Source organism: Castor canadensis, chromosome 14 (assembly GCF_047511655.1).
Source record: "Castor canadensis chromosome 14, mCasCan1.hap1v2, whole genome shotgun sequence".
NCBI classification, from domain to species: Eukaryota; Metazoa; Chordata; class Mammalia; order Rodentia; family Castoridae; genus Castor; species Castor canadensis.
The window spans coordinates 95,397,650-95,420,602 of NC_133399.1; the positions used below are offsets into that span (position 1 = coordinate 95,397,650).

At 40.8% G+C, this 22,953-nt stretch overlaps 2 protein-coding genes across 7 annotated transcripts in view; both read right to left on the reverse strand.

The window, feature by feature from the left end:
* Nucleotides 1-1,759: 1,759 nt before the first annotated feature.
* Msmo1 (methylsterol monooxygenase 1) lies at nt 1,760-16,948 on the reverse strand. 3 transcript variants are annotated; one of them, XM_020166027.2, is made up of 6 exons: nt 16,791-16,948; nt 13,710-13,995; nt 9,418-9,566; nt 7,550-7,676; nt 3,892-4,046; nt 1,760-2,767 (listed from the first exon to the last, which is right to left on the reverse strand). In XM_020166027.2, the coding sequence occupies exons 2-6, from the start codon at nt 13,962-13,964 to the stop codon at nt 2,566-2,568; spliced, it is 888 nt and encodes a 295-aa protein (XP_020021616.1). In that variant the 5' UTR covers nt 13,965-13,995; nt 16,791-16,948; the 3' UTR covers nt 1,760-2,565. The 3 variants fall into 3 exon arrangements, with proteins under 3 accessions (XP_020021616.1, XP_073911139.1, XP_073911140.1); XM_074055038.1 differs by lacking the exon at nt 16,791-16,948 and adding an exon at nt 16,008-16,181; XM_074055039.1 differs by lacking the exon at nt 16,791-16,948 and adding an exon at nt 14,486-14,671.
* A 4,463-nt stretch (nt 16,949-21,411) lies between these two features.
* Nucleotides 21,412-22,953, reverse strand: part of Klhl2 (kelch like family member 2) — a 96,846-nt gene continuing 95,304 nt past the window's right edge. For all 4 annotated transcript variants that reach the window (XM_074055042.1, XM_074055041.1, XM_074055040.1 and 1 more), the window contains one exon: nt 21,412-22,511. In XM_074055042.1, coding sequence (XP_073911143.1) covers nt 22,483-22,511 — 29 coding nt within the window. In that variant the 3' untranslated portion in view covers nt 21,412-22,482. The remainder of the gene's footprint in view (nt 22,512-22,953) is intronic.

Here is a 22,953-nt window from a genome sequence, read left to right on the forward strand (position 1 = left end):
TTATCACCTGCCCACTGTTGGCCCTTTTGCCTTTCCAGCCTTTGTTTACTGAAAGTTCCCGTGAAGATCAACTCCTTTCTTTTCCTCCCTTCTCTGGTGTGCTTACAGCACCCCACCCCCTCTGCTGCGTGTTCCTTTTCAGTTCCTTGTTTATTTATTTATTTTTTTTTTTTTTCGGGGCGGGAGGTCAGTCTGTCCATGGGGCTATACTGGTTTATCAGCGGGTGGCTGTGGCAATACCGCATGACACTTGTTGCTCACCTGTTGGTCTGCAGGATGTCTCCCAAGCAGGATTGGAGCCAGTGTCTGGTGACGCAGGAGCCCTCCTGTTTTCTCAGTGTAATGTGGCATGGAGAAGCTTTGCACAGACTGGGGTTCAGGGTGTCAAAATTTTGACTCTTCTTGGTGCTTTTTTTCTGCGAAGTGTGGCTCCAGTGTCTCAGCAAGATTTTTGATTTACAAAGCTCACGCTGTCTGCTTCTGCACTCTAGTTGCCATCTTGGATCCTCCTGGGAATGAGTTCTTAGATGACAAGTTTAGAACTTTTCTTTTTCAAGTACCTTAAAAATTGGAATTCTGAGATTTTTATGGACAATGTACTTCTCCATAATGAAGGTAGTCATATGCAGTTTCTAAAGTGTGAAGACCAGCCCTGTCATCTTAAGTCTCCCACACAGTTCTTTCAACGGAGAGAATGGCATCTGCCATAAAGATTAAGTGAGTGCATGCATTGAAAGCCCACATCAAGCCAGGTGCTGCTGGCTCACGCCTGTAATCTTAGCTCCTCAGGAAGCAGAGATGAGGAGGACTGTGGTTCAAAGCCAGCCCAGGCAAATAGTTCAGGAGACCCTATTTTGAAAACAAAAATTTTAAAAAAGGGCTAGTGAGAATGGCTCAAGTGGTTGAGAGTACCTGCCTAGCAAGTGTGAGGTCGAGTTCAAACCCCATTGCTGCCAAATAAAAAGCCCACATCACCATTCAGGATACTAGAAGTGGGCTGGTAGAGTGGCTCAAGCAGTAGAGTGCCTGCTTTCCAAGCATGAAGCCCTGAGTTCCAACCCCAATCCCACCAAAACAAAACAAAACAAAACAAAAAAACCAGGATACAGGAAGTACTCGGTAAGTAAAGGTTAACTAGTATGAAGGGTGGTCTCATGGGACAGCTCCATGGTAGAATGTTGGGCTTGACCCCCACAATCAGGGAAAGGAAAAAGTGAATGTAACCAGTTGCTTAAAGATGTTTGCACCATTTCTAACAGCAGGGGTCACTGTCTCCCCAAATGCTGAAAGGGGGCTGTCAATGCTAATCCATGTTTGTGTACCCCATGTGTCTTAGGAAGTGAAAGGTAAAAGATGAAATAATTCTTACAGGTACCTTATAAGTAAAGAGCAGCAGCATTCTGCAGCTCCAGAATTGATGTTTGGGAATTAAAAACAAATTTATACAAACAGGGGTAGAGGGCTTAAGTAAAGTTAAAAAATACCAGTTTAGGAATTATCAACTCTTGGTACTTGAGAGTCTAAAATGTTGATTATAGCAGCCCTAAAAAATTTTCTTCTGACCTATGTGGTATGATCCAGTCTCAAAACAAAAGGATAAGCCTAATAAATGGATGTTGAGATTGTAACAAGTTCAGCAGGTAAAGCACTTAAAAAGAGAACTATTAATTTTATTATAAAACTTAAAAATTTAATGATTTCTGTACTTTCTTAGAAGAATAAAAGGTGACAGCTAACGTTCAAAGCTGGAAATCAAACAGTCAGACAAAAAATCACATTTATTTCAATAGCTCAAAGTGCAAATACAGTAAGTCAGTTCACAAAGGCTCAAGGTACAGCTTTAAGTATAATTAAAACTTGACATACAAATGAAAGGGCAAACAGCAGAAATAAAGCTCCTCAATTTTTAAAAATTCAAGTATTTGAAAAACTTTGACTAAAGCATTCCACTCACATCGCGCCAGAATGCTTTCTCTGACAGATGCCAATAGTGCACTACAATTGAAAACAACTCTCAGATAGAGAATTGCCCTGAACTGGTGAGCTTCAGGAGAGAGTGAAGTTTTTGCTGTAAGTTAGTCCTGATTTGACAGAATCAGGCATCAGCCGATGTAGTTTAATTCATGATATTTTGATTTTAGGCAAATTCTAAAAATGTTTAAAGTCAATGCAAGGCCAACAATACTACTATGAATTTTGTGAAATGACCAGTACATATCTAAAAGATTTAAAGGCCAATGTCAACTTCAGGCCTCTGATATACTGGGGGAAAAAGAACTTAGACTAATACTTCTTCCACTATTTAAAACCTCTTGGTAAGGTTGGCAACATGGCCTTTAAAACTTCCTCATAAAAACTGTACTTAAATATATATCTATGTATTCCTACATACACAGAACCTGTAGAAAGTAGAAAAGGTCCCATTAGAAGAAAATTGAAAGTTGTTAATGTTCTTCTTATCACTGAGCAGCCAAGACATGTTTATTTTTGCTCCCCAGAAGCAATGTTACCTACTAGTTTCAATTCAGGGAAATGTGTATCTCCAGGAAGGTTTATGAGAAATACTTATTCAGTCTTTTTCTCAGACTTCTTTGACTTCATCTTTTCATTATAAGCATGAAACTGAGAGTCTGTGCCAAAAAGCCAATCCCACCAGGTAAACGTTGATGCATAATTCCCGATGAAGTTCATGTGGTGGAAGTCATGATGCCGAGCCCCAGCATAGAAAGGGATTAAGTTCAAAGGGTTGAGAGGAATGTAATAACCACTGAAATAAAAATGATGAAGATTATTAGAGAAACAAATACATCTCAAATAACTGATGTTTTCATTTTAAAAATGAACTAAACATTATACATCAGGAAGTGAAAGACAGGGGCTGTAAAAATGAATTTTTAGAGACGAATTATCATGAAATATTTTTCTTGAGCTGGGCACTAGTGGATCATGCCTGTAATCCTAGCAACTTGGGAGCTGAAGTAGGGAGGACTGAGATTCGAGGCAAGGTTGAACAAATAGTTCTTGAGACTCCCATCTCCAAAATAACTAGAGCGAATGGACTACAGGTATGGTAAAATGCCTGCTTTGCAAGCGTGAAGCCCTGAGTTCAAACCCCACAAAAAAATTTTAAAAATTGTTTTAGAGGATCTTTTCCATCACAATCTAGAACAGATGTAAATAAAGTCCAAAATACTACTTATATTTTTTAGGAAAAATATGGAATTAACATCAGGTATTAAAATAAAAAGTTTAAGCTTAAGAATCACTGCTCAGCAGCTGCTTTTACTTTTCAAGGCAATGCCACTTGGACCTAAACGTACCACGATTACTTAAAGTGCTATCATGCCTTTATATAGTTGGGAGAATACAAATGATTAAAAGAGTCCCATTCTGAGTATCTTCCTCCACTTCTATATCCATTATCTAAAGCTAGACACAACTATTAGAATTTCATATTCTGTATTCCTGAGTACAGTTATCAGTCCAAATCAGAATGCAGTGAATACATAATTTTAAAATAACAGAAAGGAATTATCTTAAATACGTCCATATTATAAGGAGGATCGTCATCAGGTAAGTGCTTTCATTAGTGCTGAACAATAGAGACTGAAATGGCTTAATTTGTGCAAACTGAAGGTTTCGAGACTTAGGGTTAGGGAGAAAGAAATTGCTAACCTTGAACATTAATTTACCCAATAACACAGTATCACTCTAAAAATGGTAATATTTGAACTTTTATCTAATGATTATGATCTCCTATTTTCCTAAAAACAGTAACATGAAAAAGATTAACTTTTTCTATTAGTCTACTTAGAAATACAAATTATCTTATGACCGTGAAAATAAAGGCATTTAATAGAACCTCACAGCTAGACAGAAACCATCACTCACCTATGGACATCAATAGTCTCTATCAAGCGGATGGCCACCCACGCCCAAAGAAGAATCACATGGTCGCACAAAAGCACGATTCCAATGAAAAACCCAGTTCCAAGAATGAGCGTTTCCAAAGGATGGGCATATTCAGCTTCCATTCCAAATGGAGCCTAAACAAGCAGAGTAAGAATTCCTTAACAGACTACATGGTGAATTTATGGGTCAACTTGCTAAGCTAGAGTGCCTGACTGTGTGGTGAAACACCAGTTTAGATGTTACTGCAAAAGTGTTTTTTAGATGTGGTTAATACCTAAATCAGTAGACTGAGTAAAGATTACTCTCCAGGAGGGTAGGCATCCTCTAGATAGCTGAAGGTGTTAAGAGCAAAGACTGAGGTTTCCTGAGGAGTAAAGAATTCAAGATGGCAACACAGTGGCGAGGATGTGGGGAAAAAGAAACCCTCGTACACTGCTGGTTGGAATGCAAGCTGGTGCAACCACTCTGGAAAAAAATTTGGAGACTTCTTAAAAATCTAAACATAGACCTAACATATGATCCAGCAATCCCACTCCTGGGGATATACCCAAAGAAATACAACACAGGTTACTCCAGAGGCACCTGCACACCCATGTATATTGCAGCGCTATTCATAACAGCCAAGTTATAGAAACAGCCAAGATGCCCCACTACTGACAAATGGATCAAGAAAATGTGGTATTTATACACAATGGAATTTTACTCAGCCACGAAGAAGAATGAAATCTTATCATTTGCAGGTAAATGGATGGAACTGGAGAACATCATTCTGAGTGTGGTCAGCCAGGCTCAGAAGACCAAAAATCGTATGTTCTCCCTCAAATGCAGACTTTAGATCTAGGGCAAATACAGCAATGTGGTTGGACTTGGATCACATGACAAGGGGAGAGCACATACGGGAGATACAGGAATAGGTAGAAAAACCTAAACATGAAAGCATTTGATGTCCCCACTCCAGAGGAACTAATATAGAAACCTTAAAGCAACAGAGGTTATCATGAGAAGGGGATCAGGAACCAGTGTAAAGATCAGTTAGAGATGAATCAACCTGGGTACACGAAAGCAATGTTAGGAATCTCTCTGTATAGCTATCCTTAATCAACTAGCAAAAATGCTTTATGCTTCTGTCTTTTCTTCAACAAAATTAGTGATAAGGGCAGAACAGGACCTGCCTTCCCCCCTGAGGGGAGGAGGGCAGGGTGGAGAAATGACCCGACCGATGTATGCACATGTGAATAAATGAATTAAAAAAAAAAAAAAGATGGCAACACAGAAACCTTGACTGAGTTTCCAACTTTACTGCATAGTTTAATTTGAATCCAAGCTCATACCAATTCTTACCTAAATTTCAGCCTGCACCCTGCTTTACAATTTTAGATCTGCCAGGCCCACCAATCTCATCAGCAATCCATTAAAATTAACCTGTCTCTCTATGGAGATATATGCTACTCATTTTGTTTCCCTGGAGAACCCTAACTCATTTACTGCATTTACACAGTTTCATAAAATTACACTGCGTGCATCTGTGATATCTAGTCATACATATATAAATAATAGTCGTTTCCAATAAAAGTATCTTTCTCTATTAACCAGAAGGTCTAGGGATATAAAATCTTTAGTGGTTTATAAGGTAAAGGCATTAAACTGGCTTGAGTCCATACTTCTTATTTACACATTTGTGTTTGCTATGCCAAGAAAAGGGTCCTTGGTTTAGTACAGTAGTCCCTCCTTATCCACAGTTTTATTTTCTGAGGTTAGAGTTAGCCCAAGGTCAACCACAGTCCAAAAATTTAAGTGGAAAGTTCTGGAAATAATTCGAAAGTTTCAAATTGTGTACTTCTCTGAGTAATATAATAAAGTATCCATCCTGCCCTTCCCAGGGTGTGAATCAATCAGCCAATCAATCTGGTATACTACCTGGCTGTTAGTTCTTTAGTAGATGTCTCAGTTATTAATATGGCATCCTAGCCGTGGTTTCAGGTGTCCTTGGGGCTCTTGGAACCTATCTCCTGTGGACAGGTGAGACTGTGGCTATCAAGATCAATGCACAACTATTCACAATAGCCAAGTTATGGAAACAGCCAAGATGCCCCACCACTGACGAATGGATTAAGAAAATGTGGTATCTATACACAATGGAATTTTATGCAGCCATGAAGAAGAACGAAATGTTATCATTCGCTGGTAAATGGATGGAATTGGAGAACATCATTCTGAGTAAGGTTAGCCTGGCCCAAAAGACCAAAAATCGTATGTTCTCCCTCATATGTGGACATTAGATCAAGGGCAAACACAACAATGGGATTAGACTATGAGCACATGATAAAAGCGAGAGCACACAAGGGAGGGGTGAGGATAGGTAAGACACCTAAAGAATTAGCTAGCATTTGTTGCCCTTAACGCAGAGAAACTAAAGCAGATACCTTAAATGCAACTGAGGCCAATAGGAAAAGGGGAACAGGTACTAGAGAAAAGGTTAGATCAAAAAGAATTAACCTAGAAGGTAACACTCACGCACAGGAAATCAATGTGAGTCAATACCCTGTATAGTTATCCTTATCTCAACCAGCAAAAACCCTTGTCCCTTCCTGTTATTGCTTATACTCTCTCTACAACAAAATTAGAAGTAAGGGCAAAATAGTTTCTGCTGGGTATTGAGGGGGTGGGGGGCAGAGGGAGGGGGTGGAGTGGGTGGTAAGGGAGGGGGTGGGGGCAGTGGGGAGAAATGAACCAAGCCTTGTATGCACATATGCATAATAAAAGAAAAAAAAAAAAAGATCAATGCACAGCACACTGACAGAGCCAGTCTGACAAAGCAGTTCTGAGTTTTAAAACATTTAAAATAAAAAAATGTATGTTTCTGTGGGAGTCAAATCTGATAAAAGTGTGTTAAAGCCAAGAGAATACTGTTTTAAAAACTTAATTATTAAAGGTTTATTATTTGGGGAGTTTTGTTAAAATGACTCTAAGACTACTACATCACTAACAAATTGCCAGTTATCTAGCAGGGTCACTACAGCATTCTGGCCACAGGATGGATGAGAGTGAACTATTTCATGTGCTATCTGAATCTGGGACCTCAATTTACCTTCAAACTTAAATACTGAAGAAAATTTTTAGAACTGGTTGTGTGGATATGTGTATGTTATATTCTTAATGATCATGCCAAAAGAAAAGGAAATAAAAATATCAATAATTTTTTTAAATGTCCAGGCAATAAAAACAGACATTTTTTTTGGGGGGGGGGGTAGAGGATCAGGGAATTCACTGTGACAATTCCAAACAGGCTTTATATTGTCTGTTGGTTAGACTACCCCAACCACCTCCCCGCCTTGACCCCACCCCATCCCTCTTAAAGTAACTGCAAGAGGTTATATTGTTCTATTTCATATAGGTATATGAAGTCCGTCAACCATATTCCCTCACCTTCATCTCCTCCATCCACCACCCTCCCAAAAGTTCCCCTCTCCAAACTGTACCTAAAAAAAGACGTTTGAGCTGGAGGTATGGCTCCAGTAGTAGAGCGCTGGCCTAGTTAAGTACCAGGACCTTAATTCAAAGCTCAGTAGTGTAAAAAAACCCCAATACAAACAAAACATTTTGCCTTTAGAAGAACAATGAAATGATTCTGACACACCTGAAATTCATGATGGATTTTATGAATATATTTATATATCCGTTTGTGGTGCAGGAGTCTATGCAGGAAATAGTGCCAGGTGTCTTCAATGACCGCACAGCCAAAGCACCTCGCCAAAATCATACACCTGTAAGACGAAAGTATGCTAATGACTATGAAGTAACTTGTACTTAAATAATCCAGACATATATTTGGGATCATGGCTTGAGATATTACATAACCAAATACCCAGGTACCAACTTGACCTAGCTAGATATATTAATCAACAAATTCTTAAAACTGCTAGATAAGGCTACATGATATAATCTGAAAGATTATTTCCATTCTATTTTATTTAGCCCAAACTCCACGGGGGTAAAACCAGTTAAGAAAAATCTCAAAACTCCAAGCAAATAGTATTGATGGAGAACTTGAACTAAAATTAACAAACATACAGCCATCATTTTTGTACCACTGAAGGACCTAATGTAAATGAAATGACAAAATAATTTATGTACAAATGCACAAACAGATTCTTTTATATGATGAATATCCACTATGTAGAAAAAGTATACAGTCACTGCTCAGTACCTGTCTGTGGTGGGGGATGACTAGGTCCAGGACTTCCTGCATCTCAGATACCAAAATCCATAGATGTTTAAGTCCCATATAAAATAGTGCAGTATTTGTATGTGGCTGATGTACATCTTCATGTATACATTTTTTTTTTTTGGTGGCACTGAGGTTTGAACTCAGGACAAGTACTCTTAATCGCTTGAGCCACTCCACCACCCCTTTTTTGTAAGGGGTTTTTTTCAAGATAGGGTCTCAGGAAGTATTTGCCCAGGGCTGGCTTTGTACCATGATCCTCCTTGAACCATGATCCTCCTGATCTCTGCCTCCTGAGTAGTTAGGATTACAGACATGAGTCACCAGCACCCAGCTCTCTTGCATATTTTAAATCATCTCTAGATTACTTAAATACCTAATATACTGCTATGTAAATAATTGTTATTTACAATATATACTGCATTTTTTGTGAATAATGACAAAGAAAAATATATACGTGTTCAGTTAAATGCAATTTTTTTTGGGGGCGGGGAGGAAGGGAGTAGTACTAAGCTTTGAACTTAGGGCTTTGTGCTTACTAGACAGGTGCTCTACTGCTTGAGCCATACCTCCAGTCCTTTCTTTTCTGGTTATTTTTGAGATTGGGTCTTGCTTTTTTGTGGGCCGGTCTAGAGGATGATCCTAATTATGTTTCCTGCCACAGCTGGATGATAGACACGTGTCACCACTCCCAGCTTTTACTGGTTGAGACAGGGTGTCACGGACTTTTTTCCTGGGCTGGCCTGGAACTTCAATCCTCCCGAGTAGCTAGGATTAGAGGTGTAAACCATTTCATTGTGCCCTCCTGGAATTTTTGCTTTTTAAAAACCCTTCCAACTGTAGTTGGTTGAATACAGCGGTGCAGAATCCATGGTTATAGAAGGGCAACTGTGTATGTATATAGTGACATCTATATTCACTTACATAGGGACACAGTCTTATAAGCCTCACAAACTATTATTTCATAGTTTTCAATCATTTAAACTTGAAATGTAATGCTTTTCCTTAGCATAATCACACATGTCCAAACTCAATTATAAAGGTTATTATAGAAAGTTTTGATACTAGAAACTTATCTCCCAATAAATTATAACATGAAAATTCAGAAAAAAAAAAAAAAGGGACCATTTTAAGTTTCTACTATGGCTTATGTTTCTACTCCCTAGTTGCTTCTAAAATTTGGAACATTAGCCAAATGAAGAAAGAAAAAGATTAAACAAAATAATTTAATAGGGTAAAAACCATGGTTGAGTGTAAAAGCCAAATTTTTATCAACCTACCATCTTGGCATTCTTTCCCAATCATAAGGAATGCTGAAAAACTCCGTAAAATAATAGGTTCCACAAATCAAAGGCAGCTGGATACAAAAGTGATTAAATAGAAGTACTTTAAAGCATTTCCATTGGCCTTCCCATGTTTCTGGTTTATCCTATAAAAAAAATCACAACAGTTAGTATTAGTCTCTGTCATCAGTAGTTTATCTTGACAACTAGAGGTGAATAGCTAATTTTTTCTCCAATGTTTATAATGGATCTTAATTCTAGTTATATTGATTTTGTTTTAGGAAGCGAAGCTTGGAGTCACTTTCTTCTAAATTCTTAATAATTATTTTTGCTTCTTTAAATGGGTGAATAAATTGTTGACTGAAAAAGCCAGGCATGATCCAAAACAAACCAAAGAAGCAGAGCCTTATCAAAAACACTAAATTATTCATTTTAAAGTGCTGTACCTAGGTAAGAAAAGGTACTTTTAATTTACAAAAAGATGGTGATAATAAATATTAGCCATTGTTTTGTTTTATGTATCCATACTTAAACATTCTGGGATATGCCAATGAAAGTCTTTCCACTGAACCCTGTACCCAAAAGGTGGTAATCTCTGCTCTTCAGCAGAGGCTCAAGGACCACACAAGCAGGTATTTGGAGAACCTGAACTGACTCTAGGTCTCTCAGTATCCTGATGAACACAGGACAAGTCTCGAAGTAAGACCAATCCAGAGACCTGGTCTCTAACACTGACTCGCACTAACCAGCTGTGTCGCTCACTACTCAGTTCCCACAACAATGAGGTAAGGGGACTGGACAGGAAAATTCACAGCTGTCTTTGTAGTTTTGCTCTGAGTGTTATTTGACCCCACTCCTCCAAAGCTCTGTTCTGTGACTGTGGACAAAACAAACTGAAGATTCAGGCATGGGTTGGCAGTGACACTTCTAACTTCCTGGTTAGAATCTTGATACCCAGATAACTACAAAGGTGAGGGCGATAGGGATATAGTGGTAAAACACTAATGTATGGGGCCCTGAGTTTCATCCCTAGCAGCTCAAATAAAAGCAAAAAACAAAGCCAGAGCCAGGCAAGGTGATGCATGACTGTAATCCCAGCACTGGGGAGGCTGAAGCAGGAGAATTGGGAGTTCAAAAACAGCCTGGCTATATAGTGAGATCCTGACTCAAAAAAACAAAACAATACTTGGAAGGAAATCAGAAGGACTGCGATTCAGGGCTAGTCTGGGCAAAAAGTTAGAGATCCCACCTCAACAAATAAACTGAGTATTGGGATACATGTCTGTAATCCCAGCCATGCGGAAGGCAGAGGTAGCAGAATTGTGGTCTGAGGCTCCCCAGGGAAAAACATGAGACCCATTTGAAAAAATAACTAAAAGCAAAATGGGCTGGGGGTGTGACTCAAATGGTAAAGTGCATGCCCTGAATTTGAGCCCCAGTATCACTATACTGTTAATACATACATAAATTGGTTAAAAGGATAGTTAACAAGGAATTTGTGCCTAGTGCAACATAAAAGTTGACATATTCTAGCCAGCAGAAGTGGTGCATGGCTGTGATCCCAATTACCAAGAGATGGAAGCAGGAGGATCTCGAGTTTGAGGACAGCCAGGCAAAGTTAACAAGACTCTATCTCAAAAGCAAAATAAAAACAAAAAGGCTGAGGGCGTGATGCAGGCCCTGGGTTCAATCCCCAGTACCTCACCACCCGACACACACACAAGAAAAAGTTCATTATATATTACTATGATACTCATAACTGCACCCTAATATTAAAGAATACTTTCAATAGGACCATTGAATTCAGAAATGCTTTTAGTATGTATCTTGGAGGAAATTTTTTAGAGAATTATTAAAATGTACACCTTTAAAAAAAAAAGAGAGAGAGAAAAGAAATGGATCCTGCAATTTCTACTTTTTCATTCCCATAAAATTTCCTCTAGCTAGCAAGCAAGTGCAGTCACTGTCTATTCCATTTGAAAGCAGAAAGCCTGATTTAGTACTATTTCATCACCAGCTGCTATGGGTGTGTGTGTGGGGGGGGCGGATTTTAAAGATAAAAAGTTTAGTCTATGTGTTAAACTTTAATTCTCAAATATTTTATCTTAGAATTTCTGAAGCACTTGACAATACTCGCATCTTCCTGTACCATCAGCATTAACCAGAACAACCACCTTCAAAATACGTAATTCTTGGCATTGAGTGTGCACTGCGGGAAGAGAACCCAGGAAAATGCTCTAACACTGAGCTATAGTCTCAGCCCTTGTTTTCTTTTGAAACCTTTATATAGTGAAAACTTGTACCGATTGAACATCACTATTTCAGTACTAAAAAAGCTCAAAGCATGGACCTTGATGGACAACTTCAGGAAGACATGCTGAGCGCAGACTTGCAATCTCTGATTACACATGACCACTTGTAATCAACTACATTGTTGTTCTTTCTCCTGCCACGCTTCATCTCAATGCCACCCACAGGGCCAGAGCTCTCCTCTGTGGAATGGGTGCCACTATGTGTGACCAATGAGTCAACTGCAGAAGGCAGTGAAGAAGGAAAAGGATGCTCTGACCTGGCCAGTCTTACTATAAGCCAACCTTATAAATAAATCAGTGGTGAAACACAGCAGCCAGAGCCACCCAAGACTTGTTAGTACTCAAGACATCCAAACTGAATTCTACTTCGTAGGCACTTCAATAAAAAGCACCTTGGAACTTCTGTGACTTCAACTGAAAATGACAGTACATTCTCCCTTGGGCACACCCATTTTTATTTCCTCCTTTGGCATGGAGTCCATAGTGGCCTGACTCCCTGCATTACCACCAGGGAAGGGCAATGTTAGTATTAATTAAAGTGACTCACAGGGAAAGGCTCTGAAGCAAACAGATCGATGTGACAGTATGCATATGCACAGTGAGGACAGATCACTCTCTGTAGTGGACACTCTCAATTTCTACTTTATACCAAGACTGCATCCTTGAGTTTTAGTCAGGCATAACTTTTAGAACAATATAAACAGTGCCATTAAAAACTAGCTGGGAACGTAGCTTAGTGGTAGAATACTTGCTTAGCATGTGCAAGCCTTGGGTTTGAAACCCAAGAACCCTGAGAGAACAAAAAACTAAAATTATCACTGGTTTACCAAGTGCTGATAAGTCCTTTCTCTGTCTAGATGCTAGTTCTTCCTAGATCCATGTCAAGGTCACAGCCTATGTTCTCTCTATTCCTTGGTTTAAGAGACACCACCTTGCCATGTTTATAGTGGGCTCTCAAGAAACACTTAGAGCACCAAAGTGAATACCTAGCAAGTAGGTGTACCACCTTATTTGAGATGGCATGAATGCTGCCGGGGGAGGGGGGTGGGGAGAGAGGAGATAAACATTTAATAGCTCTGGTCAATGTCTTTGTTTATTAATACTCATGAGATTTGTTGGAACATCAGGGGTGGGGTAAAAAACAAAATAATATCCACAAAATCCCCACACCTTTCACTTCCAACTTTATTTTTTTGTGGTCTGTATGTGCATGAGTGCACACACTGAAGATTGAGCCCAGGGTGTCATGCAAGCTAAGTACACAGTCTACTTCTAAGCTACACCCTTCGTTGTCTAGCTAGTTTATAAATTATTTTATTATTTGTTTATTTATTTTTGTGGTACTGGGGCTTGAACTCAGGGCCTACACCCTGAGCCACTCCACCAGCCCTGTTTTGTAATGAGTTTTTTGAAATAGGGTCCCCTGAATTATTTGCCTTGGGCTAGCTTCGAACCACGTTCCTCCTGATCTCTGCCTCCTGGGTAGCTAGAATTTATAGGTGTGCCACTGGTGCTCAGATTAAATTAAAAATCATAAACTCAAATTAGATAAACATCACATCTTCTTAAAGTCTAATTTAACAAATAATTCCTGAAACATTATCAATAATGATCTAAGCCTGGGTTAGCACCAACTAACAACCCACGCTTACTGAACACTTTAAATCTAGATGTTGTAAAATATGCTTAATTTAAAAGACTTAGGAAAATAATATAAAATATCTCATTAAGCATATTTTTATTTTGATTACATGGTGAAACAATAGCTGAGATTTACTGAAGTAAATAAAATGTATTATGAAAATCCTCTAGTTTTTACTCTTTATGTATTCTAGAAAAATTTGAAACGTATCATGGCTTTGCTCTATTTCTATTGGATAGCACTAATTTAGAATCTCTCCAAACAAAGCTATATTGTCTTTTAGAACATTCAACAACACTAATGATAATATTCTATTTCGAGCTTGTCACACTCACCTTTTGAATTTTGTACTTTTTCATGTAGGGTATAAACTGGAATAAGAATCCAGGTATACAGAAGGAGAAATACAAGATTTCATGGACTATGAGGGACCCCCATGTCGCAATCTGGAACTTGGTGTAGTTACTCAGCATATAGTTCCAAGCAGCTTTGAATGGTCCTTGTAGAGGATTCTCTGGTAACAAGGAGTCCACGAACTCCACAGCCAGGGAAGCTGAGCTGAGGACGCCCACGCTTTCATTTGTTGCCATTTTTCAAATCTCTGAGGGCAGCCTGATAGTTCTGTAAAAAAAGGAAACAGATAAACTAAACCGTGAAATTCTAAAGAACAGCTGGAAAGTACATCTTCTGACAGCCTTAAGAACGACAGCTGCCAGAGTGGCTCAAGTGGTACAGCATCTGCCTAGCAAGCATGAAGTTCTGAGTTCAAACCCCAGTACTACCAAAAATAAGTAAATAAGACTGACAATTACTAAACAAGTTCCAATTTCTCAGACTCTAAACATGTGATATAATTCAAGGCCAACCTAGGTTACATAGTGAGACCCTATCTCAAACCTCCCCCCCAACCCCCACCCAACACACATACAATAAATTAAAATGCTTTCCTGCCTCTAAAACTGTCTTCTCATTCCATTCCACATAGGATATTAAGAAGCCTAGCTAATTTCTTCAGGTCTTTGAATTCACTTTCAGTCTCTATTCTTCTGTCCTGCTAATTCTCAAATGAGCTACACCAGAGACTGTAGTGATGCATCCTGTACTACCTTACCTAGTACTTTCTCTTTGTTCATTCATTAAGATGGGAACAGGTTTCCTGTGTTCTCATCTTGCCTCATCAAGAACTTGTCCTTTCCTTTCTTGTCCCTTCTCATTTTCTATCCTTCCCTCTTTACAGGGTCCATCACTCAAGTCTAAAAACCCATTCAAGTTTTCCTTCCTAGAGAAAAGCTTTCCTACATCTCAGTACTAGAGGCTGAAACAGGAGGATCATGAGTTCAAGGTCAGCCTGGACTAAGTCCACTGTGGCATTTCTTTATCTTTGAACCCACCTACTTCCTTATCAAAGGAGAACTCTACATAAAGTGCCAACCACTACCCCACACCCATTGGATGCCTAGCACTGGGCTTCCCACCCACACCAAGATGTTGTCAATGATCTTCAAAGTTGCAAAATAAGTTAATCATTCCAATCTCTATTTTTCTCGAGGTCATTACCAAATTTGAGTTAAACAAACACTAGTTCTGTACCCTTGAGCAAGTTACATAACCTGAACTGCATTTCTATTATCTGCACAATTCTTCCAATGAGTTTAAAGTCCTAGACATGGAAGCTGGCATACAGTACCTGCAAGACGTCAACAATAATCGAGCACTTGCTATGTGGGGTACCTATGCTCTACGAGTGCTATGTGCATTCTGCACTTTTACCTGAATCCTTATCGCGCCTTCATGAAGTAGATTAATTCTATGTGACCTGTCATCATTTTCTCATTTTCCATTTACTTTCTAGCAACTGCAACCTACTTTCTATTCTCATCACGGCACTGAACTTACCCTTATAAAATCACTAAGGATCTCCTAGCTGCCAAATTCAACATTCTTTGGACTTTACTTGTCCAATCTGGAAAAGTTGATAATTTCTGTCCCTGAAATTCTTCCATGATTCTTGGAATTCACTTGTATTCCTAGTAACAAATACTGAACTTGCACTTTCACTGTGCTAGCTGCTACCCTCACCCCTGACTTCCCAAAACATAAAATCTTGTGAGGAATCCAAAGAAGTAACCAATCCATCCTAAAATGGTGTGATAAGAACCAAATGGGAGAACAGAGAGCTCTAGGACACAGGAGCAAGGTAGTTTCTAGAGAAAGGTGCTATCTACATTGAGTCAGGAACAAGAAGGGCAGGTGATCAGATTCAACAAAGACTTGCACCTTCCGACTTAGCCTGTCTGTGGAGAACCTTTTGAGGATGGAAGACCAGAAATGAAGTTGGAAAGACTCCCAGTGATACCTCCCTAACCTCTTCCTAACTGTTCTACATTACCTTGGGTGATCACAGCTATTTCCCGTGTTAACAATACAATGTCCACGCTCTCCCCAAGCCTCTAGGTTCTGGTTATGTAATACTGGCCGCCCACACTTCGCTCAGACGCACGTCGCACAGGCACGGCCAACTCGACAGGTGTCCAGAAGTTCAGCAGTGCCTCCTCCTGACGCCTCTTACTTCTCTGCCTAAGCTGCGAGCTTAACCATCACCTGCTAAATTACTCGTCTCAGACTCAACTCACTCAAGTCTTCCAAGTCTCGGGTGAGAACGGCAGGATTCGGTCAACATTCCTGAGGTCCACTCTGAACTTCTCTTTGGCGGTCCTGAGGGTTGAACTCAGGGTCTCATGCTTGCTAGGCAGGCGCTCTACCAACCCTCTCCTACAGTTCTTCCGCACAAACAAGGAGGGACGTGGGGCATGGTAGGCTTCTTAAACTCTAAGACACATGCCGATGTGCGCAAACGTCAGTTCAAACACTCAAGGTAAAACGGCGCCTCCCGCAGGCATGCAGAAAGGCCGGGCCAGCCCCGGTCCACTCTTCGTCCCCACACTTCCCGCACGTCATCCTCCCGGCGCACAGAAGCCGCCCTGGCTGGCTGGCAATGCCCTCCTCCTCACCGACCCCCATCCATCCCGCGGTCACCTCCGAGGCCGCTCCCGACCCACGCCCCCGCCCCCGCACAGCGCAACACAGCTCAGCGCCCAGCTCTGCTCGTTTCTTTACGCTTCAGTGCCACCTCCCGGCGACGGGAAGCTCTTCAAAGGCCCAGCTCCATCACCTAAGAATTTCACTTTCCACCCATTTCCCCTCCGCCTAGCAGCAGCACGTCCCCTCCCCCGCCGGTACTCGAGCGTCGGTCACGGCGACTCCATAGCAATCGCTCCGGTGGTACCCGGCTTCTCCCCGCGCTGCGCGCGCACTCACACCCGACCCGCTCGCCTTGATCCCAAGGATCCCCGAATCAGAGCCCGCCCGTCCGCTCCCCGTTCCTCGCGCACCGGCCGCCTTGCCGGTCCCCTCACCTGGACCGTCGCGAGATGCCTAAGGTCCACTGTCAACCAACTCGGCCAGGTGCTGCGGCCTCAGAACCTAGCTCTCCCCGCTCGGGGTGGAGCCTAGAGGGCACGGCTGGTGCCTCCTTCCGTAATTGGCCTGCAAGAGCTCCCGCCCCGCCTCCTCGGCGCGGTGATTGGTCAGTGCTATTGCCGGCAGTGTGTGACTCACGTCAACGAGTCCCTGGCAATCCCAGCCATTGGCTACGAGGATGGAGTGATGATAGTGAGACTCAGGCGTTTAGCCAGTGGTTGACGCCGCAGCGCGCCTGGAGGCTGGGCTGCGCGGGAGCGCGTGACAGCGTGAGGGGGCGGGACACACAGCGCCGCGTGCGCCGCTGGGCGTAGCCGTGGCAACTGGGACCGCGCGGACTCCCAGCCCGTACCTGCCCTGCGAAGCGGGAGCACCAGGTGGGACAGCCACATCGCGGAAACCTGCGGGAAAGTAGTACGAAGCAGTTTCTAAATGTTTTGAATGCACGGTGTTCGCAGGTTCGTCTTCCTCTGCCCTACCCTAGATCTAGATCTTTCTTCTACCTTGTTTTTCTGACCCGAGTGTCTACTAATTAAGTCCCCGAACGTCCAAGATGGAGAATTTGAATGCAATGTAAATCCTGCAACAACCCAAAGGAGTCGTTGCCATTACCCCTATGAAGCTCCGAAAGGTGACCTGTGACATAGACACTGGACACACTTAGCCTACAGCGCTAGGTTCCTATCGTTCCATCTCTTTAATTGTGTCATCGGGTATGATCACCCTGTGTACAGATGATGCGATACTGGGTGAACCTAAACTTTCTCCCAAGGGCACCATTTGGGCCAGTGAGGGCCCATTTTCACATTATCCCATCTTTATTAGGGTATAATTGATACACAAAATTTATAACTATCCACAGTGTGTAGTATGTTTTATTATATGTGTAAATTGTGTGAAGACCCTTCCCGTAGTGTCTGAAGACATCCTGTCCTTGTTCCTGTCCTCCAAGCCTCCACTTAGACTGGCTCTTAGGTCTGGCACAATCAGCCATCCCTTCCCCTCCATGTCACCTCAGGTGCCATCTCCCTGAGGAAGTCTGCTAGCGAGCTGCTTCCAAGACGGCCTGCACTAACATGCTGTAACTACTACACGTGTTTGGCACATACATTCTTGGTAAAGTACCATGGCAGACAGGTCATACCAAATGAAGAGAAATGGGACGCGTCCCTTTGATGGTCAAGGGCAGTCTGGTCTTTAGGGTGTCCATGCAAGGTGAACCCAGTCCTGTAGAGGACCCTGTGGTACACAACCAGACTCCTGCTCAGCACTTAGGCAGGTACTCCAGCTGCTGAGTACTGCCAGACAGCCATTTCTTCCTAGGACACACATCTTGCCCAGTGGGCAGCCTGAGTCTAAGTGACTGGTTGATGCAGGGGTACGAAAGCCCAACCATTCGCCCCAATCTAGGACTTTGCTTGGCCATCCCAGTTCCATCCTGCCTCCTACTGGCTGAGAGTATGTATGACTGCCCAACTTTTCTCTCTTGGCAAACTTGCTGTCCTGCTAAGACCAGTAAGAACACCTGCTATGGGGCAGATTTACCAGACTTGACTTTAGTTATGTGCTCTTAGATACTGTACAGTATCTGACATATAGAAAGTGTTCAGAATCGCATACAAGTACTCAGTAAAGTGATGGGTGTTAACTCAGTGGTAGAGTGCTTACCTAGCATGAATGAGGCCCTGGGTTCTAGCCCCAGCACCACACACACACACACACACACGTGCCCAGTAAATGTTATTATTTCCCACTTAGAATCCTACCACATAAGAAATTCTGATTTAGAGCAGATGTATCTATGAGGAGGCGTCCAGTTATTATTTTAAACCTTGGAGATTCAGAGCTGAACAGAAATACAGATATGGCAGTTGAGTTCATTGTTTCATGGAATTGAAGAAAGGGTAGGCTCAGAGAATAGCACAGATATAATAACTTTGAGGGCCCTCTGTATTTCCAGCCTAAAAGCATGCATTTCTTTCAAATCCCAGGATAACCGTGTGATATAACTACGGTTGTCACAAGGGTAAAAGGTTAAGTAATGTATTGATAGTCACAGCTAATAATTGGTCCAAGGGGATGCAAACCCAGAGCCCTCTGCTTTCTTTGCCTGTGGCCTTTCCAGTACACTATACTGTTTTCCCTTTGAAAATGTTAAAGCTTAGGGTTAGAATCCCAAAATCTGGACTGTAAAGCATAGGTCCATTCTCCTGGTTACCATCCTCTCCAAAATGAAGTACTGGCAGCCATATAAAGTTAGTAGGAGGCAATTTGCTTAAGATCAAACTTAAGTAAAGCAGCCTTAATACATTGCTATGTAATATTATGATGTCCTATATAACCAGCTCAGCAGCTGAGATTACAAATGTCAAGGTCCTCAAGTAATGACGGACAATAAGATGACAAATACTAGGAGACATATACTAGATCCTTTATGGAACAGGGAAAGAACTGAGTCTTCTGGCAGCATACCTCTCATCTACCTTAACTCTAGCCATTACTGCTTCCAGCAAACAAGGTACAGGTTCAAGCAAAGGAGGCAGGTATAAGGATCTAGCCTTGAACTCTGCTCAAACCTGGGGCTGCTTTCTTTTTAAAATTTCTAAATACCTCTTTACCTCAACTTCTCATCTCTTTTTTTTTTTTTTTTTTTTTTGTACAGTAAGAGAACAAGCTGCTGGGAATGCTTTTGTATGTTAGGGGAAAACATAAACCACAGGATGTTTCAAGCTGTAAAGACAAAAGTTGGCATCGGGGAGGGAGGTACATCAGAGAGATTACATAATTTATTGAGTCCAGCTACTGACAAATCCTAGCAAACTACTTCATGGTGTTAGTATTAAAACTTCAAAAAGAAAGTCAAGGTAAAGAGATGCTTGACATGCTAAGTAGTTCAGACCTCTTAACAGACTTAGATACTTTAATAGCTTACATTTTTTTAGACAGATCTTTGATAATTTAGAAGTGTGGCATCATATGAAATATGCTCGGGTTTTGTCTTATTCCTGTCACAGCACTGCTAAAACCCGTGGAATTTGTTGAGTGACTGGAGTGTCTTGTTACTCAGTGGGTCCCTTTTGATCACAACCAAGTTTATGCTAGTAAGATGACAGAGTAGGGCCTTTCTATGCCCTGAGAATGGCACCCCGGCCCGAAAGACCAAGTGATTAGAGTATCAGAGGTTTAGAACTTTCATCCCCACCCGCCAACCTCTAGAAGGGGAAGGAGACTACAAAGCAAACTATGAAAACAAGAAGAGATGAGCTTCTGGACTATGAACACGTAGAGGTGGCGAGAGGGTATGAAAGCTCCACCCTGCCTCCCATACCTCACCCTGTCTGTTCCCGTGTCCTTGATTAAATATTCTCAAATAAACCCGTAAATGTCCTTCCCTAAGTTCTGAGCCGTCCTAGGAAATTAATTCAACTCACAAAGGGTCATGGACCTCTGGGTCGGAGTCTGTTGGTCAGTAGGCAGTATCTTCAATGCTAGCAACACACACACAACACAGACACACACAGACACACACACACACACACACACACTGTGGCAAAGTGCTGAGAATGACATCTGATGTGGAGGCAGCTTTGTGAGGCTGAGCCTTCATCCTGTGGGAGCTGACAGTATTTCCAGGTAGGTCTCCAGACAGACAGTGCCAAAACTGAATTATAGGCTACTCAGTTGGTGTCCACTGGAGAACTGCTTGGGATTCCACACACATCTAATCACAAATGTTCTTTTATGACAGTATAAGAGAAACTGAGGTTTTCCCCCTGCTTTTACAGGAAGTGAGTCAAACAGCTAACAGCTCCAAGTTCATTCGACCCCCAACATGTTTGCTGCCAATGTGTTGGAAGGCACACTAATGAGGACACAGGACTTTTCTGATTAAATGCTTTCTGGTTTTGTTTATAATGGCAAGTTCAACTAAGTGATGTGGTTCCATTTAAATTTGAGTGGTCTACATAGAAATGTTATCATAGGAATTTTTCATCATGATTATCAACAGTTTTGCCAACAGCTCATGCTAGCCATTTAAACTCTTCTTCTGAGGAGTAGCTGCAATGCCTCACACCTCCTTTGCATGCCTTCCCTTCCCTACTGCATCCAGCACCTCAGCTGTCTACCCAACCCCCCAACTCCCATTGCTTCAATTCTTTTTATTTAATATTGAAAACATAATTTCTTAATTGCTTTAGAGAAGCTACTTTTTCCTTTAACTTTTTGTCTAGTGCTACTTGTCTTATCTTTATCTTGTATTTTGCACATTACAGGAGACAAGAGTAATAGAAAGTTTAAATTTTGCCAATCCTTATGACTTTTTCCTTGATGGCCGAAGTTTTTCTTGAAAAGCAATTTTTAGTTACTTCAGTGATTGATTTAATAGACTTATAGTTATTGACTTAATAGACTTACAATTTATTTTAGCAAGAAATCAAAAATACGGATTTGTGAAATTAGGGAGTGTAAATTTTATACAAGAACAGAAAGACTCAGTAAGCAACTTTCTTAATATCAAACTAAATAGATAAAAAATGAAGAACATTATGAAACAAATAATATACAAACTTTTATTCAAAGATAATTCAAGAAAGACATGTTTTGGTCATCGTTAAAGTAAGATTAATTGAAGATCTCAGAAAAACTGTATCTGATCAACACACATGGCTACTCACAGAAAGCTCTCTCTTCTGTTTATAGCAGGTAAATTTATACACGCAGAAAAAATTCTTAAGACCATGCAAATTCAGTTGAATTCCATATATTCATTATATTCATCAAAAACCTGCAGTTATGTTCATGCCAAAGTGTTACTTAAGAGAAAAATTAAGAACACACACCAAAACATGACCAAGATTAAACTAAAGAAAATAATAAATAAGCATAATTTATACTTTATTTAAAAAAGTTTGGCATCACACATGTTCAAGTGTGTTACACCATGTTCATTCCTCAGAAGTGGCATTTTAAAGTGTTAAGCATTGTTAAATATCAAAAAATACAACTCTGTTTTACAATGTAGGACTGGCATAATTCAAAGTACTGTGCCAATTATAAATAGTATAATCAAGTTTCAAACATCTTTAAAGGAAAGCATATAGACACACATTTATATGCACACAATTTATTATATCCATGTAATCAAAGATACTTATAAAAGCAAACAGTTTTATCCCTTGACTACTTTGTATACTTACATAGATTTTAATCTGTTCAAAGATTTTCAGTTCCTGGGTATACAGATTTTCAGGAGAAGGAATAAAGATGAAACTTAATTACAAGAACACACATTAACTTCATCCTCCTCCACGAAGTAATCCACAGTCATTCAAGGCTGATAAGAACTAGTCTTTATGAAAGCAACTGTTGGCTAAGGACTACAGAGTCAGTACTGCAGTCCAGGTTTCTTATTAAGTCAGTCAGCTGCTGCTCATTGCAGAGAAAGCCTACACGGTGCTTCTACCAAAAATAATCTTCAGTATCCGAGGCCTCTAAAGGCAGACGATCTTATCTTCTGCTGAGACTTAAAGTGCAGCTGCAAGTGCAGAAGTGCTAGATTCTCAGTCACTTCGGAAATGCTTGAAGCCTGTTTCTCAGGTATAAATATGCCGAAAATGTCCTTCAGGCTCATAATGGTTTATCAATAACTGTGACCCCTGAGCAAAGAAGTGAAATACAACAGACATCACAGGCAGCATTCTGCATCGCTGAGAAAATACTGAATTCAGTATTATTAAACCCACAGGGACTGAACCACACTGTTTCAGAATCTCTTCCTTATAGTAGTACAGTAGTACCACCATTTAAATCTAAATGACAGTGAACTGTTTACTTCTGAACCAAGTCTGCATCACATTATTTAATCCAGAAATAGTCTTTTGATCTATGTACTTACTATTTGAGGGAAGTAACTTTACTCAGAATATACTAAGATCCACTCAATACTCAATGAAGCAGAAAGAACGTTGGAGCATCATGGATATGTGCACCATCCTGATTTGAGCGATGGCTTCAGGAGGATACATATGTCAAAAGTAACAAAACTGTACACTTTAAAATACACATTATTCACTCTATGTCAGTTATGCCTAAATGAAC